Source organism: Eurosta solidaginis, chromosome 5, assembly GCF_040869045.1.
Source record: "Eurosta solidaginis isolate ZX-2024a chromosome 5, ASM4086904v1, whole genome shotgun sequence".
In the NCBI taxonomy this organism is placed as follows: domain Eukaryota; kingdom Metazoa; phylum Arthropoda; class Insecta; order Diptera; family Tephritidae; genus Eurosta; species Eurosta solidaginis.
Window position 1 is genome coordinate 125,430,229 of NC_090323.1, and position 25,121 is coordinate 125,455,349.

A 25,121-nucleotide genomic window follows, 5' to 3' on the forward strand; every position below is an offset into this window, starting at 1 on the left:
AACGCCCGTACGTACGTAGCCCGGAACGTAGAAATCAAAACAATTTTGATTTTTTCCGTAAGAACGTGTCAGCTGATCGCTCTCTCACTAGACAGAGTTGCCTAGTAAACTTTTGTGCGCTAATTTTTGACCGTTTGCAATTTTATGCAAAAACACCTAATTAAAGTTTGAAAAATTGTGAAAATAATTCGAAATAATTATGTAAAAGTGAAGATTATAAATATGTAATCTATTTATACTTATTTAATATTTATTCCGGCCTTTTACAATATCAAAAATTAAATTGGAAAAAGTTGATGTTTCCATAAGCATGCATGCAAACTGGCCAATGGCAACAGTGCTTTGTTGTAAACAATACACACACAAATATGTTATGTACATGTACACAGACGCACGCATTGATTCCTACGGGCTTGAGAATTCGGTCAAACGTGCTTCGTACGACAAACGTCCGTACGTACGGCACACGTCGGTGGGTAACTGCCGCATTACTCACGAACGAACGTACCAAAAACGTGTCAGCTGACACGATCTATCTTATGAGCAATGTAAACGAAAACTCACCGACGTGCAACGCCCATACGTACGTAGCCCGGAACGTAGAAATCAAAACAATTTTGATTTTTTTCCGTAACAACGTGTCAGCTGATCGCTCTCTCACTAGACAGAGTTGCCTAGTAAACTTTTGTGCGCTAATTTTTGATCGTTTGCAATTTTATGCAAAAACACCTAATTAAAGTTTGAAAAATTGTGAAAATAATTCGAAATAATTATGTAGAAGTGCTGATTATAATTATGTAATATATTTATACTTATTTAATATGTATTCCGGCCTTTTACAATATCAAAAATTAAATTGGAAAAAGTTGATGTTTCCATAAGCATACATGCAAAATGGTTAATGGCAACAGTGCTTATCCGCATAAAGCGGCAATTACCCACCGACGTGTGCCGTACGTACGGACGTAGGTCGTACCAAACACGTTTGACCGAACCCTCAAGCCCGTAGGAATCAATGTGTGCGTCTGTGTACATGTACATAACATATTTGTGTGTGTATTGTTTACAGATAAACACTGTTGCCATTGCCCATTTTGCATACATGCTTATGGAAAAATCTACTTTTTCCAATTTAATTTTTGATGTTGTAAGAGGCTGGAATTAATACTAAATTAATATATAAATAGATTATATATATATAATCTGCACTTTTACATAATTATTTCGAATTATTTTCACAATTTTTCAAACTTTAATTAGGTGTTTTTGCATAAAACTGCTAACGGTCAAAAATTAGCGCACAAAAGTTTACTCGGCAACTCTGTCTAGTGAGAGAGCGATCAGCTGACACGTTCTTAGGGAAAAAATCAAAATTGTTTTGATTTCTACGTTCCGGGCTACGTACGTACGGGCGTTGCACGTCGGTGAGTTTTCGTTTATATTGCACACTCATAAGATAGGTCGTGTCAGCTGACACGTTTGTGCTACGTACGTTCGTAACTGCCGCATAAGAATAAGTGTGAATTGAGTCTGCACAATTGTGCCATTATTTGCCGATGTCTGCTCTAAGGTTAATTAATCTGCCAAGTTACGTTTATATATATAAAATATTTTTTTAGTTTATCCAAAAAATCGGGAAATGATAACAAAATTTTTTTAAATTTATTAGTAACAAGTTGGCCTTAATCAAATTCACGAGAGTACTTGTATTTGAAAATTTTGTTTTCTGCTGCTATATATAATAATTTACAAGATTTACTTAATCCCGGTATAAGCACATATTTGAAAATTAAATTATTTTCCATTTGCACAACATTTTTGTTCATTCGAGATCAATGATTATACTTGACAATTAACAGAAAATACGTGCATTATGGATATGAAAAGTGTGATATCTTAGGCTTAAAAGTCAAACTTATAAACAGCTGTGATCACCTGATTTTCTACCTAACTATATTGCATTCATTCCCGTCTCTTTCTATTCTTCGTTAAAGATAGGAGTTCGGTTTGGACCGGATGCGCAACCATCTGTTTTCATTTCGAGCAGGTACGATTTTACCTTATTGCTCATTTGATAGCATTTTTATATGGCTTCATTTCCAATCTGTACCATTATTATCAATCTGCATTGGAAATAACGCCATATGCTGTTATTTCTCAAACCAATTGGAAATAATTCCATATGGCCTTATTGCGTATGGTGTTATTGCATCCCACCTAGTCAAACTGCTGTTTCCAAGTTTGGGAGAATACAAAAAATTGTTCTCAAATATGCCCTTCGTCCTTTAAACTCCTCGGATCCTACACCCTCCTACTCTGCACGACTTCTGCTTTTAAGCCTTAAGTCTTTAGAAAATCGCAGATCAATACTCTGCTTGTCATTTACTTATGATATTATTAGGTAGGATTCGATTTAGTATTCCTCGGAGGTGTCTTCGTAGTTTCTATCCATTTTATTGTGACAATTTTAAAGCCCACTATTACAGAAATGCTCCCATCGCTCATGCCATTGATCTGTTTGTACACCTCCTGTGTTGTGCACTGAGCTAATGCCCTCGTCATGCCCGCTACTTTGAGGTTCTCGAGGTTCTTTTCCATCTCCCCGGCTTTTAGCATAGTGGAGTTATTCTCCTGAGGGCTCCTCTTTTTAAGGTGCATATAAATACTTCCTGCACCCCAGGACATTTTCCCAAGCTGTGAGTGCAACACATTCTCCGATTCCTTATTAAGTTGGAGGATGAATTACTGGCTACTCCACGGGTCAAGATACATGAAGAACATTCCAATCCCGTGTTGGTATATTCGGGTTTTGACGCTGCAGCGGCGAGTCCTCTGCCTTCACCACTCGGGGTATCCAAACCTTGACCTTTGGTATTGTGGGTATCAGTGCTCTATCGCGTTTTTTTTTTTTGTTTTTAAGTGAGTTATTTTGAGAATTCCTAAAAAATAGTTCACTACGCTACCTTATTTTAAACAATTGCTAGTTTTATTCTGCAGTATATTTAAATGAAACTTATTCCAAAAACATGTGAGGATGAGCTTTTGGGCGTAATCATACTTAAATAGAAAATACTTACCAGTTACAGTTAAGGACACCTGTATTGTTTCCTCACCAGCCGTGTTGTTTACCCAACAAAGATACTTGCCACTATCTTCTAGTCGAGCCTATAGTTAATTAAGAGAAAGGGCAAAAATAAAATATGATGTTTAATCAATGACACTTTGCCACTTTGTATTTGATGAAGCCAATTTTTTTTTAACAGATGGAATTAGAGCTAAACAGCTATTTCCCTGTTTTATAAGGTAAGACATACTAAGTGCAATTCTATCAGTCTAGTATCCGTGGAAAGGCTAAATTTAGCACACAAAGAGAATACACCTTTTACACAATGTAGAAACCGTAGACATTGTTTCACAAATGTTTTTTGTTGTTGCCTGTAGAAAATTTTTGATACTAAAATGGAAAACTCTCTACGCTTTCTATAGATTCTAGACCGAAAAAATACCCGTATAGGCATTAGCATAATAAAAACACTTACAAGGTCTAACCGGACTCTCTTCTGGTCGGCCATGATTTTTTTTGTTAAGTTTTTGCGCAACATAATAATTAAAAATTAAACTCAGAATAAAAGGAAAAATAAACAACACAAAACAATTTGGGGGATGCAACAAATGTATTTCTGACACCAAAAAAAGCCCAATTTTTCCAGTTGTTTGAAGTTGGGGCCGAAGCACACCCCGATTGATTTAACAATTCTGATGGCTGAATCGACTTTATAGCATCAACACCTCATTACCAGAGGTCTTATTAAAGCTATCAAATCTGAAACAAATTTCTTTCCAATCGAGTTACATAATAAGGCTTTTTTGTGCTGCTATGTAATTTAAAAACTTATGCAATTCAAATAAAAGATTACGACAGGCTTCATTTTTAATTTTCTAAATACAATAAATGAATAAAATATATTAGGAAGGGTTTAGTGTTGAACTTTGGAAGCCAAGAAAACTAGTCAATTTTATTTCTGATAGTAGTGATTTAAAATGTATGTTGAAATTTAAAGTGTTCACTGATTAAATGCATATGGCCCACAATACCCAAGTATGTTTTGAAGCTTACTGCGAAAAACGGGGAAATTACTTTTTTTCTTATGGATCAATCTCCACAAAGAAATTGGTTTGGCCCTGTTAAAGTCAGAGAACGTAAAGATATAGAGAGCCATCAACAAAGCGAATAGTGGGAATCATAAAATCGCGGGTAGGTAATTCACCATTGAGGAAATGTGGCATGAAATTCGCCAATTCCAATGGTAGAAAAATTTTATTTTGATATAATAATCACAATTTTACTATTTTTTAACGTTTTCAATAATTTTTTTGTGATATTTTAACGAAAACGCCGCGTTTTTTGTTAATATTCAAGTAGGTAATGTGGTGAATTACCTACCGCCGGTTTGACAATTTCTATTGCTGTCCGTCGTTAGCGATTCTCTATAACCTTACGTTAAAGCCTTGTTTATTTAATTACTATACGGAGGTAAGTCCTTTTTCACAAAGTTTATGGGTGCGTTGGACCAACAATTTAAGACCAGATTTGCGAAATATATTAATTTTACACAATTTCAATTCACGTGTTATATTTCCGTATAAAATGGATACAACAATGTAGCTACAATTCAAGCCATTTCTAAGGCCGAATTCGTGCTTTTTCTACTATTTGCACACGTGTGGCATCAGCATTGCAGCAATTCCAGTAATAGAAATGCTTTTTTTGTTATTCTTACCTTTGCTATCTTAAGCAATCCTGCAGATACGATTGTAATTCTGTCGCTCAGTTGCAGTGGCAAAAGTTGCTCATTCTCCTCCTTAAACCATCTGAAATGATAAAAACGTTTAATACTTTGAGTTTGAACTTACAAAATATGCCACAGTTTAAGGGACAGAGAATAAGAATCAATAACACAGTACAACAAAATTAGAACTGTTTCTTGCAACAGACTAATCATGCTATTTTTCATGAAACAGACTTTGTGCCATAGTTCGGACGAACGTTCGACTTGTAATCAATCAGCTTGGGCCAAAAAAACGGCCGAAGCCGAGTGTGGCATTACCACAATACGCCTTACATACAAGGTATTTGTATTTATGTAAATGCCAGAATGAGTATAGCTTGTAATACATATTATGTACAACCAAATGAATTTCACTTTCGACCACACGCAAAAAACTCATAGCGGCATAGATAAGTTATATTGAACTCAGCGGGGGGTCGTATCCGTTTACAGTTGTTTAACCCGTATGCGTCACACTGACCAGCCCACGTATCGATCAGCATGACTGATCGGCAGCGTCGGTTTGTCAATGTGACTGCCAAATATTACTAAATAGTTCTATAATTAGCTAATAAGAATATTTGCTGACTAGGTATATAGAAATTAGAATGTAGTTACTTTTAGTGTGTAAGTATTTTATGTAAAAATTGTAATAGTATTGAAAGACATTTTTACTATAAAATAGAAAGAATATAATAATAAAAATCAATCAGATTTGTGCGCTGAACACAAGCGGCTCCCGAATCTTTTTCATTTTATTCGGTTAAATATTATATAGCGATCCTGCCAGCTTAGATTAAAATCTGCAAAACTGCTAAAAATAATCTAGCTGAACAGAGATCCTGCCAAGTCTTTTTTTCCTTTTTTCCTCAAAGTCAAAATTAACTAATGGCCATAGGCCACAATTTGGAGCAGAAACCTCGCACACATATTCACAAATAAGCAAACTACCAATGGTCGCAGGACACAACTAGAAGCAGATATTTTGGGAAGATACAGCTTAAGATGGGCAATAAATCGCATCAATATGCAAATTCCCAACTGACAGCAGCAATTAAATAAGGATATGACTGGCAGCGTAATACATGCGTAGGAGAAGTGGAATAGAAATTTTTGATCCAAAAGGCGCGCATGGCAGCATAATAGAGTGGAATAGACATTTCAGGTCCAAAAGGAGGTACACCAACACGGATAATTATTAAAACCAACAATCCCAATCCTGACCGGCAACACGACTGGCGCCTACTATATTTAACTAAGTATACTTAAATTCAGAATAAATTGAGCGGCCTTAGGGACGCTTACCCATGGGCAAAAATTTTATTTTTGCTAAGGAATTTTTTTTTTCTTTATTTCATTAGGAATCATTTAATTAATCTGCCGGCTCTCTTAAAATTTAAAAGACAAATGTGAAAAAAGAAGAAATATCCAGAAAAGTACACTGCCTTAAAAATTTTTTTTTTTTAATTTCAAAATATAAAGGATAAAATAATCTGCCAAATTTTATTAAATATATGTACACAGTTTCAGTTATTTGCTTTGTTATGAATGAAATAACCACAGAGGAGGAATTTCATAAAATTTTTGAAAAGTGTGAAAACACAATAAAAAGTTTTATAAAAATCCCAGAAAAAATTTTAAAAATTAAATCTGAAAAGCAAGGTCCGAAACCGATCACTACAGAAGAGTATCGGCGAAGGAACAAGTTACATAAAACGGAGGAAATTCCAGAAGTACCTGCCCCGAAAATCCAAAGAAGGAAGCGGGGAGGCAGAAAATTTAAGAAAAGAAAGGAAATAGCTGAAACTTACAAAATCCTAAATATAACAACAAATACGGCAGATAGGATTAAGTTAAAAAAGAAAATTCAAGAATTAAGGAAAATTAAATAAATTTCTGTATACTAAAATAATTGAGTAACTTTGAAATGCCTAGAGATTTTTCGAAAAAACCCCTCAAAAAGAGGGATGAAAATGACACTCTAAAAATAGAAAGTAGAAATTTTGATAGTGAGTTAGAATGGCTAAGAAAATTCTGGAAAATAATAGGTATGAATAGGGAACCAACCATAGAAGATATAAAAAATCCTTCAACTAAAGAAGAAGAAATAGTTAGGATGATGAGGATAGTCTTTCCTAACGAAGATTAAAATAAATTATACTTAACAATTTAATAAATTTTTTCCTTTAAATTATTAAATGAATAAAATAAAATAAAATAGAAGAGCATTATTGTTCAATTTATTCAATTTGATGGAAAATATTTAGGGAAATCTACTAAAATGCCTTGGTGGACTAAAATCGCTCAAGGCATAATGATAGCTGGCTACGAATTCGGTAAAGATAACGCTGAAGAAGAAAAAACCGAAAATAAAGTGGTCAAATATGAACCAAAGCAGGAAATAAAATACACAAAAATGGTTGATAATTCTTGTATGTATAATGTCATTTTTAATTGTCGCAATTGCAATTTTAATAAAAAATTACATAAAAAGTTAATTCAGACAATCAAATAATGTACAATAACGCATTTAAATAAAAATTTTTTATATGCCAAGAAATGAATCCAATGGCAAGAAATTTATGACACATTATTTGAGGAAAAAGCAAAAGCTGATAAGTCATACAAATGCATAAACAAAAATTCTAATATAAAAACAATAATAAAGCATTTGAATGTAATCTTAGAAGCTTTAAATAATATAAAACAACAGTAAACCACATACTTACTAAAGAACACCAAAAAGAAGCTCACCAAATTTTTTCCACAGTACGGGATAAATTGGTATCTTCATTAGCAAGACATAATATAGAAATACCGATATCAACCATAATAGAGGAGGAACTCTATCTTGATTTTAATTTAATTCTCTCAGAACTTCCGCAAAGCCGGATTCCATCGCCTTCATTGAGCCAGACTCCATCAGTGGAAGAAAATAAACCATTAAATATCCCAGCTGTAAATGTCACAATGGCACAAACAGTAGTAGAATTCATCAAAACTGCCTCATCAGTGCTACCAGAGTTTTATGGCAAGCATGAAAATTTGCATAGTTTTTTGGATGCTCATGATATCCTTGACCAAATCAAGGATAATCATGAAGCTTTGGCAATAACGATGATAAAAACAAAACTAAAAAGCACAGCCAGAAATTTTATTAGCAGCGAAAGTACAATCGCACAAATAAAATTGAAGTTAAAATCAGCAATAAAGGGTAAATCAGCAGAAGTTTTAACAGCTAAACTCCTGAACATCCAGCAACGCAGCAAAACTTAAAATCAGTACACAGCGGAAATAGAAAAAATTACTAGGTCATTAAAAGGAGCTTATATCTCGGACGGACTTAATCCAGACTTGGCAACGAGATACTCAACACAAGCAGCAGTCAAAGCTATGTGTAAAAACTGCTCCAATGACAAAGTAAAAAAAATGATCATGCAAGCCAGGAACGTTCACAAAAATGACCGATGCGATTTCTAAATTTACAAATAGCTGTACTGAAATAACGGGCAGCTCAAATACAATTTTAAATATACGGCAACAAAATCAATACCGGAACAATTTCCGTGGAGGTTACCGAAGTAACAACTAAGGGAATTACCGAGGTATAAGATTTGGACCGCAGCAGAGATATAATAACAACTTTAGATTAAATAATAATAATTGTAATAATTTCCAACGAGGGTCACAAACCCGAAACAATAACAGATCTTACAATCTGACTCGCAACGTGCGAAGTTGCACCCAGCAGGAAAACCAAGAAACTCCACTTCAATATCAGTAGATAGAAAAATATGTGTACTTACTTACTTACTTACTTAATTGGCACTTAACCGTCTAAACGGTTATGGCCGTCCAACAAGGCGCGCCAGTCGCTCCTTCGCTCCGCCAACCGGCGCCAATTGGTCACACCAAGGGAGTTTAAATCGTTTTCCACCTGGTCCTTCCAACGGAGTGGGGGCCGCCCTCTACCTCTGCTTCCATAGGCGGGTTCCGATAGAAACACTTTCTTGGCCGGAGCATCATCTTTCATTCGCATAACATGGCCTAGCCAGCGCAGCCGCTGCGTTTTAATTCGCTGGACTATGTTGATGTCTGCGTATAGCTCGTACAGCTCATCATTAAATCTTCTTCGGTACTCGCCATCGCCAACGCGTAGAGGTCCATAAATCTTTCGAAGAACTTTTCTCTCGAACACTCCCAAAGCCGCTTCATCTGCTGTTGTCATGGTCCATGCTTCTGCCCCATATAGCAGGACGGGTACGATAAGTGACTTGTAGAGTATGATTTTCGTTCGCCGAGAGAGGACTTTACTTTTCAATTGCCTACCTATTCCAAAGTAGCATTTATTGGCAAGATTGATTCTTCGCTGGATTTCAGTGCTGATGTTGTTGCTAGTGTTGATGCTGGTTCCCAAATAAACGAAGTCTTTTACTATTTCGAAATTATGGCTGCCAACAGTAGCGTGGTTGCCAAGGCGCATATGCGCTGACTCTTTGCTCGATGACAGCAGGTACTTCGTTTTGTCCTCATTCACCATCAAACCCATCTTTACCGCTTCTTTTTCCAGCTTGGAGTAAGCAGAACTAACAGCGCGGGTGTTTAGGCCGATGATATCAATGTCATCAGCATATGCCAGTAATTGCACGCTTTTATAGTATATTGTTCCAGTGCGGTTAAGTTCTGCAGCTAGTATAATTTTCTCCAGCATCAAATTAAAGAAATCGCACGATAGGGGGTCACCCTGTCTGAAACCTCGTTTAGTTTCGAACGGCTCGGAGAGGTCCTTCCCAATTCTGACTGAGCTGATGGTGTTGCTCAACGTCATTTTGCACAGCCGTATAAGTTTTGCGGGGAAATCAAATTCAGACATAGCGGCATATAGGCAGCTTTTTTTCGTGCTGTCGAAGGCGGCTTTAAAGTCGACGAAGAGGTGATGTGTGTCGATTCTCTTTTCACGGGTTTTTTCCAAGATTTGGCGCATTGTGAAAATCTGGTCGATGGTAGATTTACCAGGTCTAAAGCCGCACTGATAAGGTCCAATCAGCCGGTTCACGGTGGGCTTCAATCTTTCGCACAATACACTTGAAAGGACCTTATATGCGATATTAAGAAGGCTGATTCCACGATAGTTGGTGCATTTTGCAGTATCCCCCTTCTTGTGGACTGGGCAAAGAACACTTAGTTCTATAATTAGCTAATAAGAATATTTGCTGACTAGGTATATAGAAATTAGAATGTAGTTACTTTTAGTGTGTAAGTATTTTATGTAAAAATTGTAATAGTATTGAAAGACATTTTTACTATAAAATAGAAAGAATATAATAATAAAAATCAATCAGATTTGTGCGCTGAACACAAGCGGCTCCCGAATCTTTTTCATTTTATTCGGTTAAATATTATATAGCGATCCTGCCAGGTTAGATTAAAATCTGCAAAACTGCTAAAAATAATCTAGCTGAACAGAGATCCTGCCAAGTCTTTTTTTCATTTTTTCCTCAAAGTCAAAATTAACTAATGGCCATAGGCCACAATTTGGAGCAGAAACCTCGCACACATATTCACAAATAAGCAAACTACCAATGGTCGCAGGACACAACTAGAAGCAGATATTTTGGGAAGATACAGCTTAAGATGGGCAATAAATCGCATCAATATGCAAATTCCCAACTGACAGCAGCAATTAAATAAGGATATGACTGGCAGCGTAATACATGCGTAGGAGAAGTGGAATAGAAATTTTTGATCCAAAAGGCGCGCATGGCAGCATAATAGAGTGGAATAGACATTTCAGGTCCAAAAGGAGGTACACCAACACGGATAATTATTAAAACCAACAACCCCAATCCTGACCGGCAACACGACTGGCGCCTACTATATTTAACTAAGTATACTTAAATTCAGAATAAATTGAGCGGCCTTAGGGACGCTTACCCATGGGCAAAAATTTTATTTTTGCTAAGGAATTTTTTTTTTTCTTTATTTCATTAGGAATCATTTAATTAATCTGCCGGCTCTCTTAAAATTTAAAAGACAAATGTGAAAAAAGAAGAAATATCCAGAAAAGTACACTGCCTTAAAAAATTTTTTTTTTAATTTCAAAATATAAAGGATAAAATAATCTGCCAAATTTTATTAAATATATGTACACAGTTTCAGTTATTTGCTTTGTTATGAATGAAATAACCACAGAGGAGGAATTTCATAAAATTTTTGAAAAGTGTGAAAACACAATAAAAAGTTTTATAAAAATCCCAGAAAAAATTTTAAAAATTAAATCTGAAAAGCAAGGTCCGAAACCGATCACTACAGAAGTGTATCGGCGAAGGAACAAGTTACATAAAACGGAGGAAATTCCAGAAGTACCTGCCCCGAAAATCCAAAGAAGGAAGCGGGGAGGCAGAAAATTTAAGAAAAGAATGGAAATAGCTGAAACTTACAAAATCCTAAATATAACAACAAATACGGCAGATAGGATTAAGTTAAAAAAGAAAATTCAAGAATTAAGGAAAATTAAATAAATTTCTGTATACTAAAATAATTGAGTAACTTTGAAATGCCTAGAGATTTTTCGAAAAAACCCCTCAAAAAGAGGGATGAAAATGACACTCTAAAAATAGAAAGTAGAAATTTTGATAGTGAGTTAGAATGGCTAAGAAAATTCTGGAAAATAATAGGTATGAATAGGGAACCAACCATAGAAGATATAAAAAATCCTTCATCTAAAGAAGAAGAAATAGTTAGGATGATGAGGATAGTCTTTCCTAACGAAGATTAAAATAAATTATACTTAACAATTTAATAAATTTTCTCCTTTAAATTATTAAATGAATAAAATAAAATAAAATAAAATAAAATAGAAGAGCATTATTGTTCAATTTATTCAATTTGATGGAAAATATTTAGGGAAATCTACTAAAATGCCTTGGTGGACTAAAATCGCTCAAGGCATAATGATAGCTGGCTACGAATTCGGTAAAGATAACGCTGAAGAGGAAAAAACCGAAAATAAAGTGGTCAAATATGAACCAAAGCAGGAAATAAAATACACAAAAATGGTTGTTAATTCTTGTATGTATAATGTCATTTTTAATTGTCGCAATTGCAATTTTAATAAAAAATTACATAGAAAGTTAATTCAGACAATCAAATAATGTACAATAACGCATTTAAATAAAAATTTTTTATATGCCAAGAAATGAATCCAATGGCAAGAAATTTATGACACATTATTTGAGGAAAAAGCAAAAGCTGATAAGTCATACAAATGCATAAACAAAAATTCTACTATAAAAACAGAAACAATAATAAAGCATTTGAATGTAATCTTAGAAGCTTTAAATAATATAAAACAACAGTAAACCACATACTTACTAAAGAACACCAAAAAGAAGCTCACCAAATTTTTTCCACAGTACGGGATAAATTGGTATCTTCATTAGCAAGACATAATATAGAAATACCGATATCAACCATAATAGAGGAGGAACTCTATCTTGATTTTAATTTAATTCTCTCAGAACTTCCGCAAAGCCGGTCTCCATCGCCTTCATTGAGCCAGACTCCATCAGTGGAAGAAAATAAACCATTAAATATCCCAGCTGTAAATGTCACAATGGCACAAACAGTAGTAGAATTCATCAAAACTGCCTCATCAGTGCTACCAGAGTTTTATGGCAAGCATGAAAATTTGCATAGTTTTTTGGATGCTCATGATATCCTTGACCAAATCAAGGATAATCATGAAGCTTTGGCAATAACGATGATAAAAACAAAACTAAAAAGCACAGCCAGAAATTTTATTAGCAGCGAAAGTACAATCGCACAAATAAAATTGAAGTTAAAATCAGCAATAAAGGGTAAATCAGCAGAAGTTTTAACAGCTAAACTCCTGAACATCCAGCAACGCAGCAAAACTGAAAATCAGTACACAGCGGAAATAGAAAAAATTACTAGGTCATTAAAAGGAGCTTATATCTCGGACGGACTTAATCCAGACTTGGCAACGAGATACTCAACACAAGCAGCAGTCAAAGCTATGTGTAAAAACTGCTCCAATGACAAAGTAAAAAAAATGATCATGCAAGCCAGGAACGTTCACAAAAATGACCGATGCGATTTCTAAATTTACAAATAGCTGTACGGAAATAACGGGCAGCTCAAATACAATTTTAAATATACGGCAACAAAATCAATACCGGAACAATTTCCGTGGAGGTTACCGAAGTAACAACTAAGGGAATTACCGAGGTAGAAGATTTGGACCGCAGCAGAGATAAAATAACAACTTTAGATTAAATAATAATAATTGTAATAATTTCCAACGAGGGTCACAAACCCGAAACAATAACAGATCTTACAATCTGACTCGCAACGTGCGAAGTTGCACCCAGCAGGAAAACCAAGAAACTCCACTTCAATATCAGTAGATAGAAAAATATGTGTACTTACTTACTTACTTACTTAATTGGCACTTAACCGTCTAAACGGTTATGGCCGTCCAACAAGGCGCGCCAGTCGCTCCTTCGCTCCGCCAACCGGCGCCAATTGGTCACACCAAGGGAGTTTAAATCGTTCCACCTGGTCCTTCCAACGGAGTGGGGGCCGCCCTCTACCTCTGCTTCCATAGGCGGGTTCCGATAGAAACACTTTCTTGGCCGGAGCATCATCTTTCATTCGCATAACATGGCCTAGCCAGCGCAGCCGCTGCGTTTTAATTCGCTGGACTATGTTGATGTCTGCGTATAGCTCGTACAGCTCATCATTAAATCTTCTTCGGTACTCGCCATCGCCAACGCGTAGAGGTCCATAAATCTTTCGAAGAACTTTTCTCTCGAACACTCCCAAAGCCGCTTCATCTGCTGTTGTCATGGTCCATGCTTCTGCCCCATATAGCAGGACGGGTACGATAAGTGACTTGTAGAGTATGATTTTCGTTCGCCGAGAGAGGACTTTACTTTTCAATTGCCTACCTATTCCAAAGTAGCATTTATTGGCAAGATTGATTCTTCGCTGGATTTCAGTGCTGATGTTGTTGCTAGTGTTGATGCTGGTTCCCAAATAAACGAAGTCTTTTACTATTTCGAAATTATGGCTGCCAACAGTAGCGTGGTTGCCAAGGCGCATATGCGCTGACTCTTTGCTCGATGACAGCAGGTACTTCGTTTTGTCCTCATTCACCATCAAACCCATCTTTACCGCTTCTTTTTCCAGCTTGGAGTAAGCAGAACTAACAGCGCGGGTGTTTAGGCCGATGATATCAATGTCATCAGCATATGCCAGTAATTGCACGCTTTTATAGTATATTGTTCCAGTGCGGTTAAGTTCTGCAGCTAGTATAATTTTCTCCAGCATCAAATTAAAGAAATCGCACGATAGGGGGTCACCCTGTCTGAAACCTCGTTTAGTTTCGAACGGCTCGGAGAGGTCCTTCCCAATTCTGACTGAGTTGATGGTGTTGCTCAACGTCATTTTGCACAGCCGTATAACTTTTGCGGGGAAACCAAATTCAGACATAGCGGCATATAGGCAGCTCCTTTTCGTGCTGTCGAAGGCGGCTTTAAAGTCGACGAAGAGGTGATGTGTGTCGATTCTCTTTTCACGGGTTTTTTCCAAGATTTGGCGCATTGTGAAAATCTGGTCGATGGTAGATTTACCAGGTCTGAAGCCGCACTGATAAGGTCCAATCAGCCGGTTCACGGTGGGCTTCAATATTTCGCACAATACACTTGAAAGGACCTTATATGCGATATTAAGAAGGCTGATTCCACGATAGTTGGTGCATTTTGCAGTATCCCCCTTCTTGTGGACTGGGCAAAGAACACTTAGATTCCAATCGTCGGGCATGCTTTCGTCCGCCCATATTTTGCTAAGAAGCTGTTGCATGCGCCTTACCAACTCCTCGCCGCTGAACTTGAATAGCTCCGCAGGCAATCCATCAGCGCCCACGGCCTTGTTGTTTTTCAATCTGGTTATTGCTATTCTAACTTCGTCATAATCGGGCGGGGGGACATATATTCCATCATCATCGATTGCGGGATCGGGTTCTTCATCTCTGCGCGGTGAATTGCTGCCTCCATTTAGGAGAGCAGAGGAGTGTTCCCTCCATAATCTAAGCACTCTCTGGACATCAGTTACAAGGTCGCCGTTTTCATTCCTACAGGAGTTTGCCCCGGTCTTAAAACCTTCCGTCTGTCGCCGTATTTTTTGGTAGAATTTTCGGGCGTTGTTCCTGGTGGCTAGCAGCTCAAGCTCCTCGCACTCACGCCTTTCTGCTTCTGCTTTTTTCTTCCTGAAAAGGCGTCTCGCTTCCCTTTTCAACTCACGATAGCGTTCACACACTCTTCTTGTCGCGCTCGCTTTTAACTTAGCCCTGTAGGCAGCGTCTTTTCTTTCTTTACCTACAAGAACTTCATGAAATAACTCAATTTCAAATTTTTTGGTATATACAGGAGCAGATATATCAATTATTAAAAAGAATCAAGTAGATAATCATACAAAAATAAACACACCACAAATAATAGATTTAAAGGATTGGTCAAGGTGTAACCAGCACATTAGGCACAATTAAAGCGGATTTAAAAGGCGACGACCTCTTAATTTACCATAAATTTCACGTCGTAGAAGACTACTTTCCAATTCCATGCGATGAAATAATAGGACTAGACTTTATAAAGAAGTATAACTGTATTTTAGACTATGGAAAAACAGAGGATAAACTAATTCTAAGACCATATGACTTTCCCCAAACAATAACAATGCATCAACTGTCTGTCTGTCAATGCGATTACGATCACCTAGATCCGAAATCATTAGACAAGCTAAAGTAAATACTGATAATAAAAACATCTTCATACCCCACCAACAATTACCTGAAGGCATTTTCAAAGCAAACCCACACAGATAAAGATCAAACTTTCGTTAGAATTATTAACACCACACATAAAAACAAATATTCAAAATTACAAAATAAATACTGAAAATTTAGATGACTACACATTAATTGAAACAACAACACATAAAAATAGCAACAATACAGAAAAATTAAAAAGATTAACCAAAAATTTTCCAAAATTCGTGAAATCTCAGTTAACAACATTATGTACAGAATTTATAGACATATTTGCATTAGAAACAGAACCAATTACCTCTAATTATTTTTACAAATAGAAATTACGTATGAAGGATGACACCCCTGTTTATATAAAAATTATGGATTGCCTCAGACACAAAAAGGAGAGATAAGCAAACAAGTAAATAAGCTAATAGAAGATGACATAGTAGAACCCTCCATATCAGAATACAATAGTCCGATTTTACTAGTTCCCAAAAAGTCACTTCCAGGGAACACAGAAAAAAGATGGAGATTAGTAGTTGACTACAGACAGGTAAATAAAAAGTTAGCAACAGATAAATTCCCACTCCCAATAATTGATGACATTCTAGATCAACTTGGAAGAGCAAAATATTTTTCATGTCTCGACCTTATGTCAGGTTTTCATCAAATAGAATTACACCCAGATTCTAGATATATAACCTCATTCACTGCTGAAAATGGCACCTATAGATTCAAAAGACTACCCTATGGATTAAAAGTAGCACCAAACTCATTCCAAAGAATGATGACACTGGCATTTGCAACCCATCTCAAGCATTTCTCTGTATGGATGATATTGTACTAAGGTGTTCAGAAAAACACATGCTGAAAAATTTAAGAGATGTTTTCTCCACTTGTAGGAAATACAATTTAAAACTGCATCCAGACAAATGTCTATTTTTCAGCCAGAAAGTAACTTACTTAGGACAAAAATGCACAAGCAAGGGAATATTACCCGACCCAAGCAAATTTGAAACAGTTCAAAACTACCCAATACCAAAAACAGCAGATGAAGTTAAAAGGTTCGTAGCGTTCTGCAATTATTACATAAGATTTGTACCGAACTTCGCAGAATACTTAAGAAAAATAACTAGGCTTTGTAAAAAGAATGTTTCCTTCGACTGGACAGAAGAATGTCAAAAAGCTTTTGTCTACTTAAAGGAAGCATTAATTAGTCCAAAACTTTTGCAATACCCCGACTTCAATAAAGAATTCCGCATAACAACAGACGCTAGTGGGTATGCTTGCGGAGCAGTCCTTAGCCAAGAACACGATGGCAAACAGTTACCAATTGCATACGATTCCAGATCATTCACAAAAGGTGAAACTAATAAAGCTACAATAGAAAAAGGATTAGCCGCAATCCATTGGGCTATAACCATCTTTAGATGACACATCTATGGCAGAAAATGTCTAATTAAAACCGATCACCTCCCTTTAACATATCTTTTTTTCGATGAAGAGTCCTGCATCTAATTTGTAGATGTTGATGATTTCTAGTTTTGCATCGCCTGACCGGGCAGATAGGCCTTGACGTTGTAAGACATTGTCCCTGCGGTCGATGCCAGGATCAAATATATAATATTGCACAGAGTGGTGTATGATAAACGCGAGGCCGCCTCCATTTCCGCTCTCGCGGTCTTTCCTGTGGACATTATACGCAGAGCAGGTCTGCAATGCAGATCTTGCTGTGAGTTTAGTCTCTTGAATCGCAGCAATGCGGATGGTGTGCCGCTTCATGAAATCGACTATCTCCGTAATCTTCCCAGTTAGTCCGTTGCAGTTTAACTGCAGAATTCTGAAGTGCATAAGGGGAGACGCCGCCACTCTGGGGGTAAGTGACGGGTGACTACGTCTGGGTTGTGGAAGGCCAGGACGCAATTGCTGTTGTGGCCCTGGGATTTGGCGTCCTTGGGCAAGCATTGGGGTACCCGGATGATTTGGGTTTGCGACCTGGCAACATGGCGCGATGAAACCCGTCGGGGGGTTGCCGTCGCGGAGACCAGAACATCTAGGAAAGTGGCACCACCCAAGGCAGGAGCTGCATTGGGCGGATGTCGCAAACATATATATTCTGTGCTGACAAACGGTGCAAACGGAGGTAGGGACTAAGAGTCTGTTTCCCTGACCTACACGATTGCTGCCGGAAAAGAGGGGGAAAAGACGGGGCAGGGGCCGATGCTCAGCATTGTTACCGACTCTACTACGAAGGTAGTAGATATGAGTGGTAGCAGCTGTTTGAATTGTTGGCGCCGTGGGGCGCGAGCAGTAGCGGGTACTTGTTGTGGCTTGCAGAGCAGCGGGGCTGCTGGAAGGTAGTGGGGGAGCGCTTAGGCGTAGACTACGGGACGCCCTTGGGCGTGAACAGAAAGGAGCCACAAAAGATTTATAAAAGTTACGTGGACGTCGGGTTTTGGGATCAAGCCCAGAACAACCTGTCCGATGCAACCATCCCTTACACGAGACACACTGAACAGAGTATGACCGTCCTAAAAAGATACTAACATGCATTTAGATGCTGTGCTATGCGAGATTATTGCCTTAATTGTTTCCCGTAGTGTTGTTCTTGTTCAAGTATAGTTGCTCTGTCAAAGTTAGGAGAATGCCCGGTACTTTTACAGTGGGACATAAGAGCTGTTTTATGAAAGTTTGTGTTGTGGGACTGTTTGTAGTCAGACTTGTGTTGTGACAGTCTGGTTTTTAACTTTCCTTTTGTTGTACCCACATATATGCTATTACATGGCTCATCCGTTTTACCGTTACATGGAATTTTGTAAACAACGTTACTTTTTTCGGGTGCTGGAATTCTCTGTTTAGTTCTATTAAATATATTCTGATGATTCGTCCAGATACGGTTGGCTTTTGATACCACTTTAATTTTAATTGATTTTGTCTTCTAATGATTATTGAATCCAGGTAAGCTAATTTTCCGTTTTCTTCGAGCTCTATCGTGAACTTTATATGCTTGTCAAACGAATTTAGTGCGCTCAGTGTGTCTTGTACTTCATTTTCGTTAACTATGGCAAATAAGTCGTCAACATATTTTGTCAGTAGTCTTGGGGGACGTCGTAATCCTGTTATCGTTTTTTCTAAGAGTTCCTCCATTATGACATCCGCAATCACTGGGGATGTTGGTGATCCCCACATCGGTAAATTTAAAATACCTATTTTCCTGAATACAAAATGTTACAGTTTCCATGAATATTTGTTTTGGCTGCTATCTGGCGAATCAATCAAACATCTATAAACTTGCATCATAGTCAAATATTCACAATAGTGCCATAGTACAAATAGATTTCTTTGTGTGCTCACAGTCCTTTATTTTTAATAAATTATTTTAATAAAATATAGCTAAACAAAAGCACTGCGACTAATAATACCCAAAGCTTGCTAATAGCACGAATCCCCATCTTTACAACCAAAACTTTATTTATCGATTTGGATTCCAAATAAGAGCGAAAAAGGGACCTGTACAAGAAAACAACAATTAGAAATAATATATAAGATAATTACAGAATAGCACATGCGGGATACCTTGTAATTGCTGGAATATAAAATTTTCAAATTGGGTTTTGTTTGAGAAAAACATAAATTAGGCTGCAGAGCTCACAAAGTATATTAACTTTGATTGGATAACGGTTGGTTGTACAGGTATAAAGCAATCGAGGTAGATATAGACTTCCATATATCAAAATCATCAGTATCGAAAAAAAATTTGATTGAGCCATGTCCGTCCGCCTGTCCGTCTGTCCGTTAACACGATAAATTGAGTAAATTTTGAGGTATCTTGATGAAATTTGGTATGTAGGTTCCTGGGCACTCATCTCAGATCGCTATTTAAAATGAACGATATCGGACTATAACCACGCCACCTTTTTCGATATCAAAAATTTCGAAGAACCGAAAAAATGCGATAATTCATTACCAAAGACGGATAAAGCGATGAAACCTGGTAGGAGGGTTGACCTTATGACGCAGAATAGAAAATTTGTAAAATTTTGGACAATGGGCGTGGCACCGCCCACTTTTAAAAGAAGGTAATTTAAAAGTTTTGCAATCTGTAATTTGGCAGTCGTTGAAGATATCATAATAAAATTTGGCAGGAACGTTACTACTATTACTACATATGTGCTAAATAAAAATTAGCAAAACCGGATGAAGAACACACCCAGTTTTTAAAAAAATTGTTTTTTTTTAAGTAAAATTTTAACAAAAAATTTAATATCTTTACTGTATATAAGTAAATTATGTCAACATTCAACTCCAGTAATGATACGGTGCAACAAAATACAAAAATAAAAGAAAATTTCAAAATGGGCGTGGCTCCGCCGCTAACACAATAACTTGAGCAAAAACCGATATATCTTTACTAAATTTAGTCCACGTACTTATCCGAACTCACATTTTCTTGGTATAAAAAATGGCCGAAATCCGACTATAACCACGACCACTTTTTCGATATCGAAAGTTACGAAAAATAAAAAAATGCCATAATTCTATACCAAATACGAAAAAAGGGATGAAACATGGTAATTTGATTGGTTTATTGACGAAAAATATAACTTTAGAAAATACTTTGTAAAATGGGTGTGACACCTACCATATTAAGTAGAAGAAAATGAAAAAGTTCCGCAGGGCGAAATCAAAAGCCCTTAGAATCTTTGCAGGAATACTGTTCGTGGTATTACATATATAAATAAATTAGCGGTACCGGACAGATGATGTTCTGGGTCACCCTGGTCCATATTTTGGTCGATATCTCGAAAACGCCTTCACATATACAACTAAGGGCCACCCCTTTTAAAACCCTAATTAGTGCCTTTAATTAGATACCCATATCATACAAACACATTATAGAGTCACCCCTGGTCCACTTTTATGGCGTTATCTCGAAAAGGCGTCCACCTATAGAACTAAGGCCCTCTCCCTTTTAACACCTTTCATTTGATATCTATATCGTACAAACGCATTCTAGAGTCACCCCTGGTCCACCTTTATGGCGATATCTGGAAAAGGCGTCCACATATATAACTAAGGCCCACTCCCTTTTAAAATACTCATTAACACCATTCATTTCATATCAATATCTTACAAACACATTCTATAGTCACCCCGGGTCCACCTTAATGGCGATAACTCAAAAAGTCGTCCACCTATAGACCTAATGCCCACTTCCTTTTAAAATGCTCACTAACCCTTTCATTTGATACCCATATCGTACAAACACATTCTAGAGTCACCCCTGGTCCACGTGAATGGCGATATCTCGAAAAGGCGTCAACCTATAGAACTAAGGCGTTTCATTTGATTCCCATATCGTACAAACACTTTCTAGAGTCATCCCTTGTTGTTGTTGTTGTAGCAATGCTTCGCCCCACCTAACAGCCGCCACCGATCACAAATTGTCATCGATATCCTCTAACGGGAGTCCAAGGAAACTTGCTGTTTCAACAGGGGTGGACCATAAGGAAAGGGGTGTTAGAGGCGTTGGTTCCACATTACAATTAAAGAGATGGTTGGTGTCATGTGGGGACACATTTTAAGCGGAGCATACATCGGGGTTGATTCTGGATAGGTAAGAGTTTAACCTGTTACAGTATCCAGAACGAAGTTGAGCAAGAGTGACACGCGTTTCCCTGGGGAGTATGCGTTCCTCTTCCACGAGTTTTGGATACTTTTCTTCGAGTACTGGATTCACCGGGCAATTCCCGGCATAAAGGTCCGACGCCTGTTTATGGAGTTCACCAAGGACCTGCTTGTGTTTTCCGCTTCATACGGCTGGTTTCTCAGGTGCCGTATTTCCTCAAAATGCTTACGGAGATGACTCCTTAAGCCCCTAGGCGGTGCTGGTTCATCAATCAGATGTCTGTTGGGATGCTCAGGTTTCTGGGTATTCAACAGGAACTGTTTGGTCAGCATCTCATTTCTCTCCCTGATGGGGAGTATTATCGCCTCATTATGCAGATGGTGTTCTGGGGATATAAGGAGACAGCCCGTGGCAATTCTGAGAGCAGTATTTTGGCAGGCCTGTAGCTTCTTCCAGTGGGTAATTTTTAGGCTTGGCGACCATATGGGTGACGCGTAGCACGTAATCGGCTGGCTAATTGCTTTGTATGTAGTCATGAGCGTTTCTTTATCTTTTCCCCAGGTACTGCTAGCGAGGGATTTGAGGATTTTGTTACGGCTCTGAACAATTGCGGCTGCGTGCTCACCAAAATGTAGATCCTGATCAAACGTCACACCAAAGATTTTGGGGTGTAGGACAGTCGGTAGCGTAGTGCCATCGACGTGGATGTTCAAAATGGTCGACATTTGGGACGTCCATGTTGTAAATAAGGTCGCGGAAGATTTAGTGGGTGATAATAAGAGGTTTCGCGAGGCGAAAAAACTGGAGAGATCAGGGAGGTAGCCGTTTATTTTATTGCATAGCTCATCGATCTTTGGGCCTGGGCCTGTGGCCAATATTGTGCAGTCATCGGCGTAGGAAACGATTGTGACTCCTTCCGGTGGTGAAGGTAGTTAGATATGTAGGAATTAAACAAAAGTGGGGATAAGACACCACCCTGTGGCACCCATTGTTTAATTCGCCTTGGTTTTGATCTTTCGTTTCTAAATTGCACCGATGCCTGCCGACCACCCAGATAATTTGCGGTCCACCTTTTAAGACATGGGGGAAGGGTAGACCCTTCCAGGTCTTGCAGTAACGAGCCCTGGTTGACCGTATCAAAAGCTTTTGATAGGTCTAGCGCTACGAGTACTGTTCTATGGTGGAGGTATTGATTTAAACCGCAATTTATCTGGGTGCTAATGGCATTTAGCGCGGTGGTAGTGCTATGGAGTTTTCTGAAGCCATGCTGATGAGAGGCTAGCTGCAAATTTACTTGGAAATAAGGGAGCAAAATGGCTTCAAGCGTCTTTGCTACTGGCGATAGGAGAGATATCGGACGATACGACTCTCCTATATTAGCTGGTTTCCCAGGCTTTAGTAGCGGGACCACCTTGGCCATTTTCCATTTCTCGGGTATGACAAAGGTGGAAAGAGACAGGTTGAAGACATGCGCTAAATATTTGAAACCCTCTTTCCCTAGGCTTTTAAGCATCGGCATGGCTATGCCGTCTGGGCCCACTGCTTTGGATGGTTTAGCGCAACCAATGGCGTCCCCAACCTCTTTAGCGGTGATGGTGATTGGTGACGCGCTGAATTTGTGTTTATGTGCGTGTCTATTGGCCCTCCGTCTATCTTTGTCGACCGTAGAATGCATTATATATTGTCAGCAGAAAGCGCTCGCGCATTTTTTCGCATCCGACAGCACTTTTTCGCCAAAGGCGATGGAAACTTTGTCTTTGTGCTTAGTCGGATTCGATAGGGACTTTACGCTGGATCAAAGTCTACCTACTCCGGTAGAGAGGTTACAACCTCTTAGGTGCTCCTCCCATTTCGCCCGATTGTGTTTGTCCACAAGCAATCTGATGCGTTGGTTTATATCCCTTATTTGGGGGTCACCTGGATCAAGCTGTCTTATAAGGTCACGTTCTCTCGCTAAGTTTGCGGCCTCCGCCGGGAAGTGGGGCCGGATTTCGGGAATTCTCCCGGCGGGAATGAAACGTGCCGAGGCGGATTCAATGACCTTACGGAAGGCACGCTTCCCTTGGCGGGCATCAGTCGGGATAGGGAGGGCAGCAAAGAGGTTGTCTGTAAAAGATTTATATTCTTCCCACTTTCCTTTTTTGAAGTTTATGAAAGTGCGTTTTTCGGTGACGAAGAAGTCGGCGGTACGCTCGAGCGAAATAAGTATAGGCAGGTGGTCGGATGCCAATGTTACCATCGGCTGCCAGTTGACGCAGTTTACGAGTTCTGCGCACACGATTGAGATATCTGGCGAACTGTGACAGCTTCCTACCATACGTGTGGGGGCGTCTCCGTTTATTGTGCAGAACGTCGTTTCTTCTATTTGATCCGCCAACATCTCACCCCTACTGTCCGCCCGCAAGTTTGAGTGCCATAGATCGTGATGGGCATTGAAATCGCCTGAGATAATACGATTGTTGCCAGTGAGTAAGGCTCTGATTTTAGGGCGGTATCCACTGGGGCAACAGGTGGCAGTAGGGATGTAGATGTTGATGATTTCTAGGTTTGCATCGCCTGACCGGGCAGATAGGCCTTGACGTTGTAAGACATTGTCCCTGCGGTCGATGCCAGGATCAAATATATAATATTGCACAGAGTGGTGTATGATAAACGCGAGGCCGCCTCCATTTCCGCTCTCGCGGTCTTTCCTGTGGACATTATACGCAGAGCAGGTCTGCAATGCAGATCTTGCTGTGAGTTTAGTATCTTGAATCGCAGCAATGCGGATGTTGTGCCGCTTCATGAAATCGACTATCTCCGTAATCTTCCCAGTTAGTCCGTTGCAGTTTAACTGCAGAATTCTGAAGTGCATAAGGGGAGACGCCGCCACTCTGGGGGTAAGTGACGGGTGACTACGTCTGGGTTGTGGAAGGCCAGGACGCAATTGCTGTTGTGGCCCTAGGATTTGGCGTCCTTGGGCAAGCATTGGGGTACCCGGATGATTTGGGTTTGCGACCTGGCAACATGGCGCGATGAAACCCGTCGGGGGGTTGCCGTCGCGGAGACCAGAACATCTAGGAAAGTGGCACCACCCAAGGCAGGAGCTGCATTGGGCGGATGTCGCAAACATATATATTCTGTGCTGACAAACGGTGCAAACGGAGGTAGGGACTAAGAGTCTGTTTCCCTGACCTACACGATTGCTGCCGGAAAAGAGGGGGGAAAAGACGGGGCAGGGGCTGATGCTCAGCATTGTTACCGACTACGAAGCTAGTAGATATGAGTGGTAGCAGCTGTTTGAATTGTTGGCGCCGTGGGGCGCGAGCAGTAGCGGGTACTTGTTGTGGCTTGCAGAGCAGCGGGGCTGCTGGAAGGTAGTGGGGGAGCGCTTAGGCGTAGACTACGGGACGCCCTTGGGCGTGAACAGAAAGGAGCCACAAAAGATTTATAAAAGTTACGTGGACGTCGGGTTTTGGGATCAAGCCCAGAACAACCTGTCCGATGCAACCATCCCTTACACGAGACACACTGAACAGAGTATGACTGTCCTAAAAAGATACTTTTCCGGCAGATGCAGCAAAACCATTTCTCAGGACCGGGGTCAGGAGACGGACCCAGATTGGATTCAATGCCTTTCCGGAGTAAGAGAATATGGAGCAGTCCTGCTGCAAGGAGCTGCTGGGAGGATGAAAATTTGTGTGAGGGATGCGACAAATTAAATGGGGTTGCACTGATTATTTTTTCTCCAAAGTTATCAGCTGAGTATGTAATGTTCGGTTACACCCGATGTTAGCCTTCCTTACTTGTTTAATTTTTACTTTTACTGGTGAATTTGTAGCATTGTGAA

General features: G+C 38.9%; 1 protein-coding gene across 1 annotated transcript in view; it reads right to left on the minus strand.

Moving 5' to 3' along the window:
* Positions 1-25,121, minus strand: part of Dscam4 (Down syndrome cell adhesion molecule 4) — a 2,049,237-nt gene that overhangs the window by 1,414,136 nt on the left and 609,980 nt on the right. Inside the window, 2 exon segments of the mRNA XM_067787909.1 lie at positions 3,078-3,165; positions 4,782-4,872. Of these exon segments, the coding sequence (XP_067644010.1) occupies positions 3,078-3,165; positions 4,782-4,872 (179 nt within the window).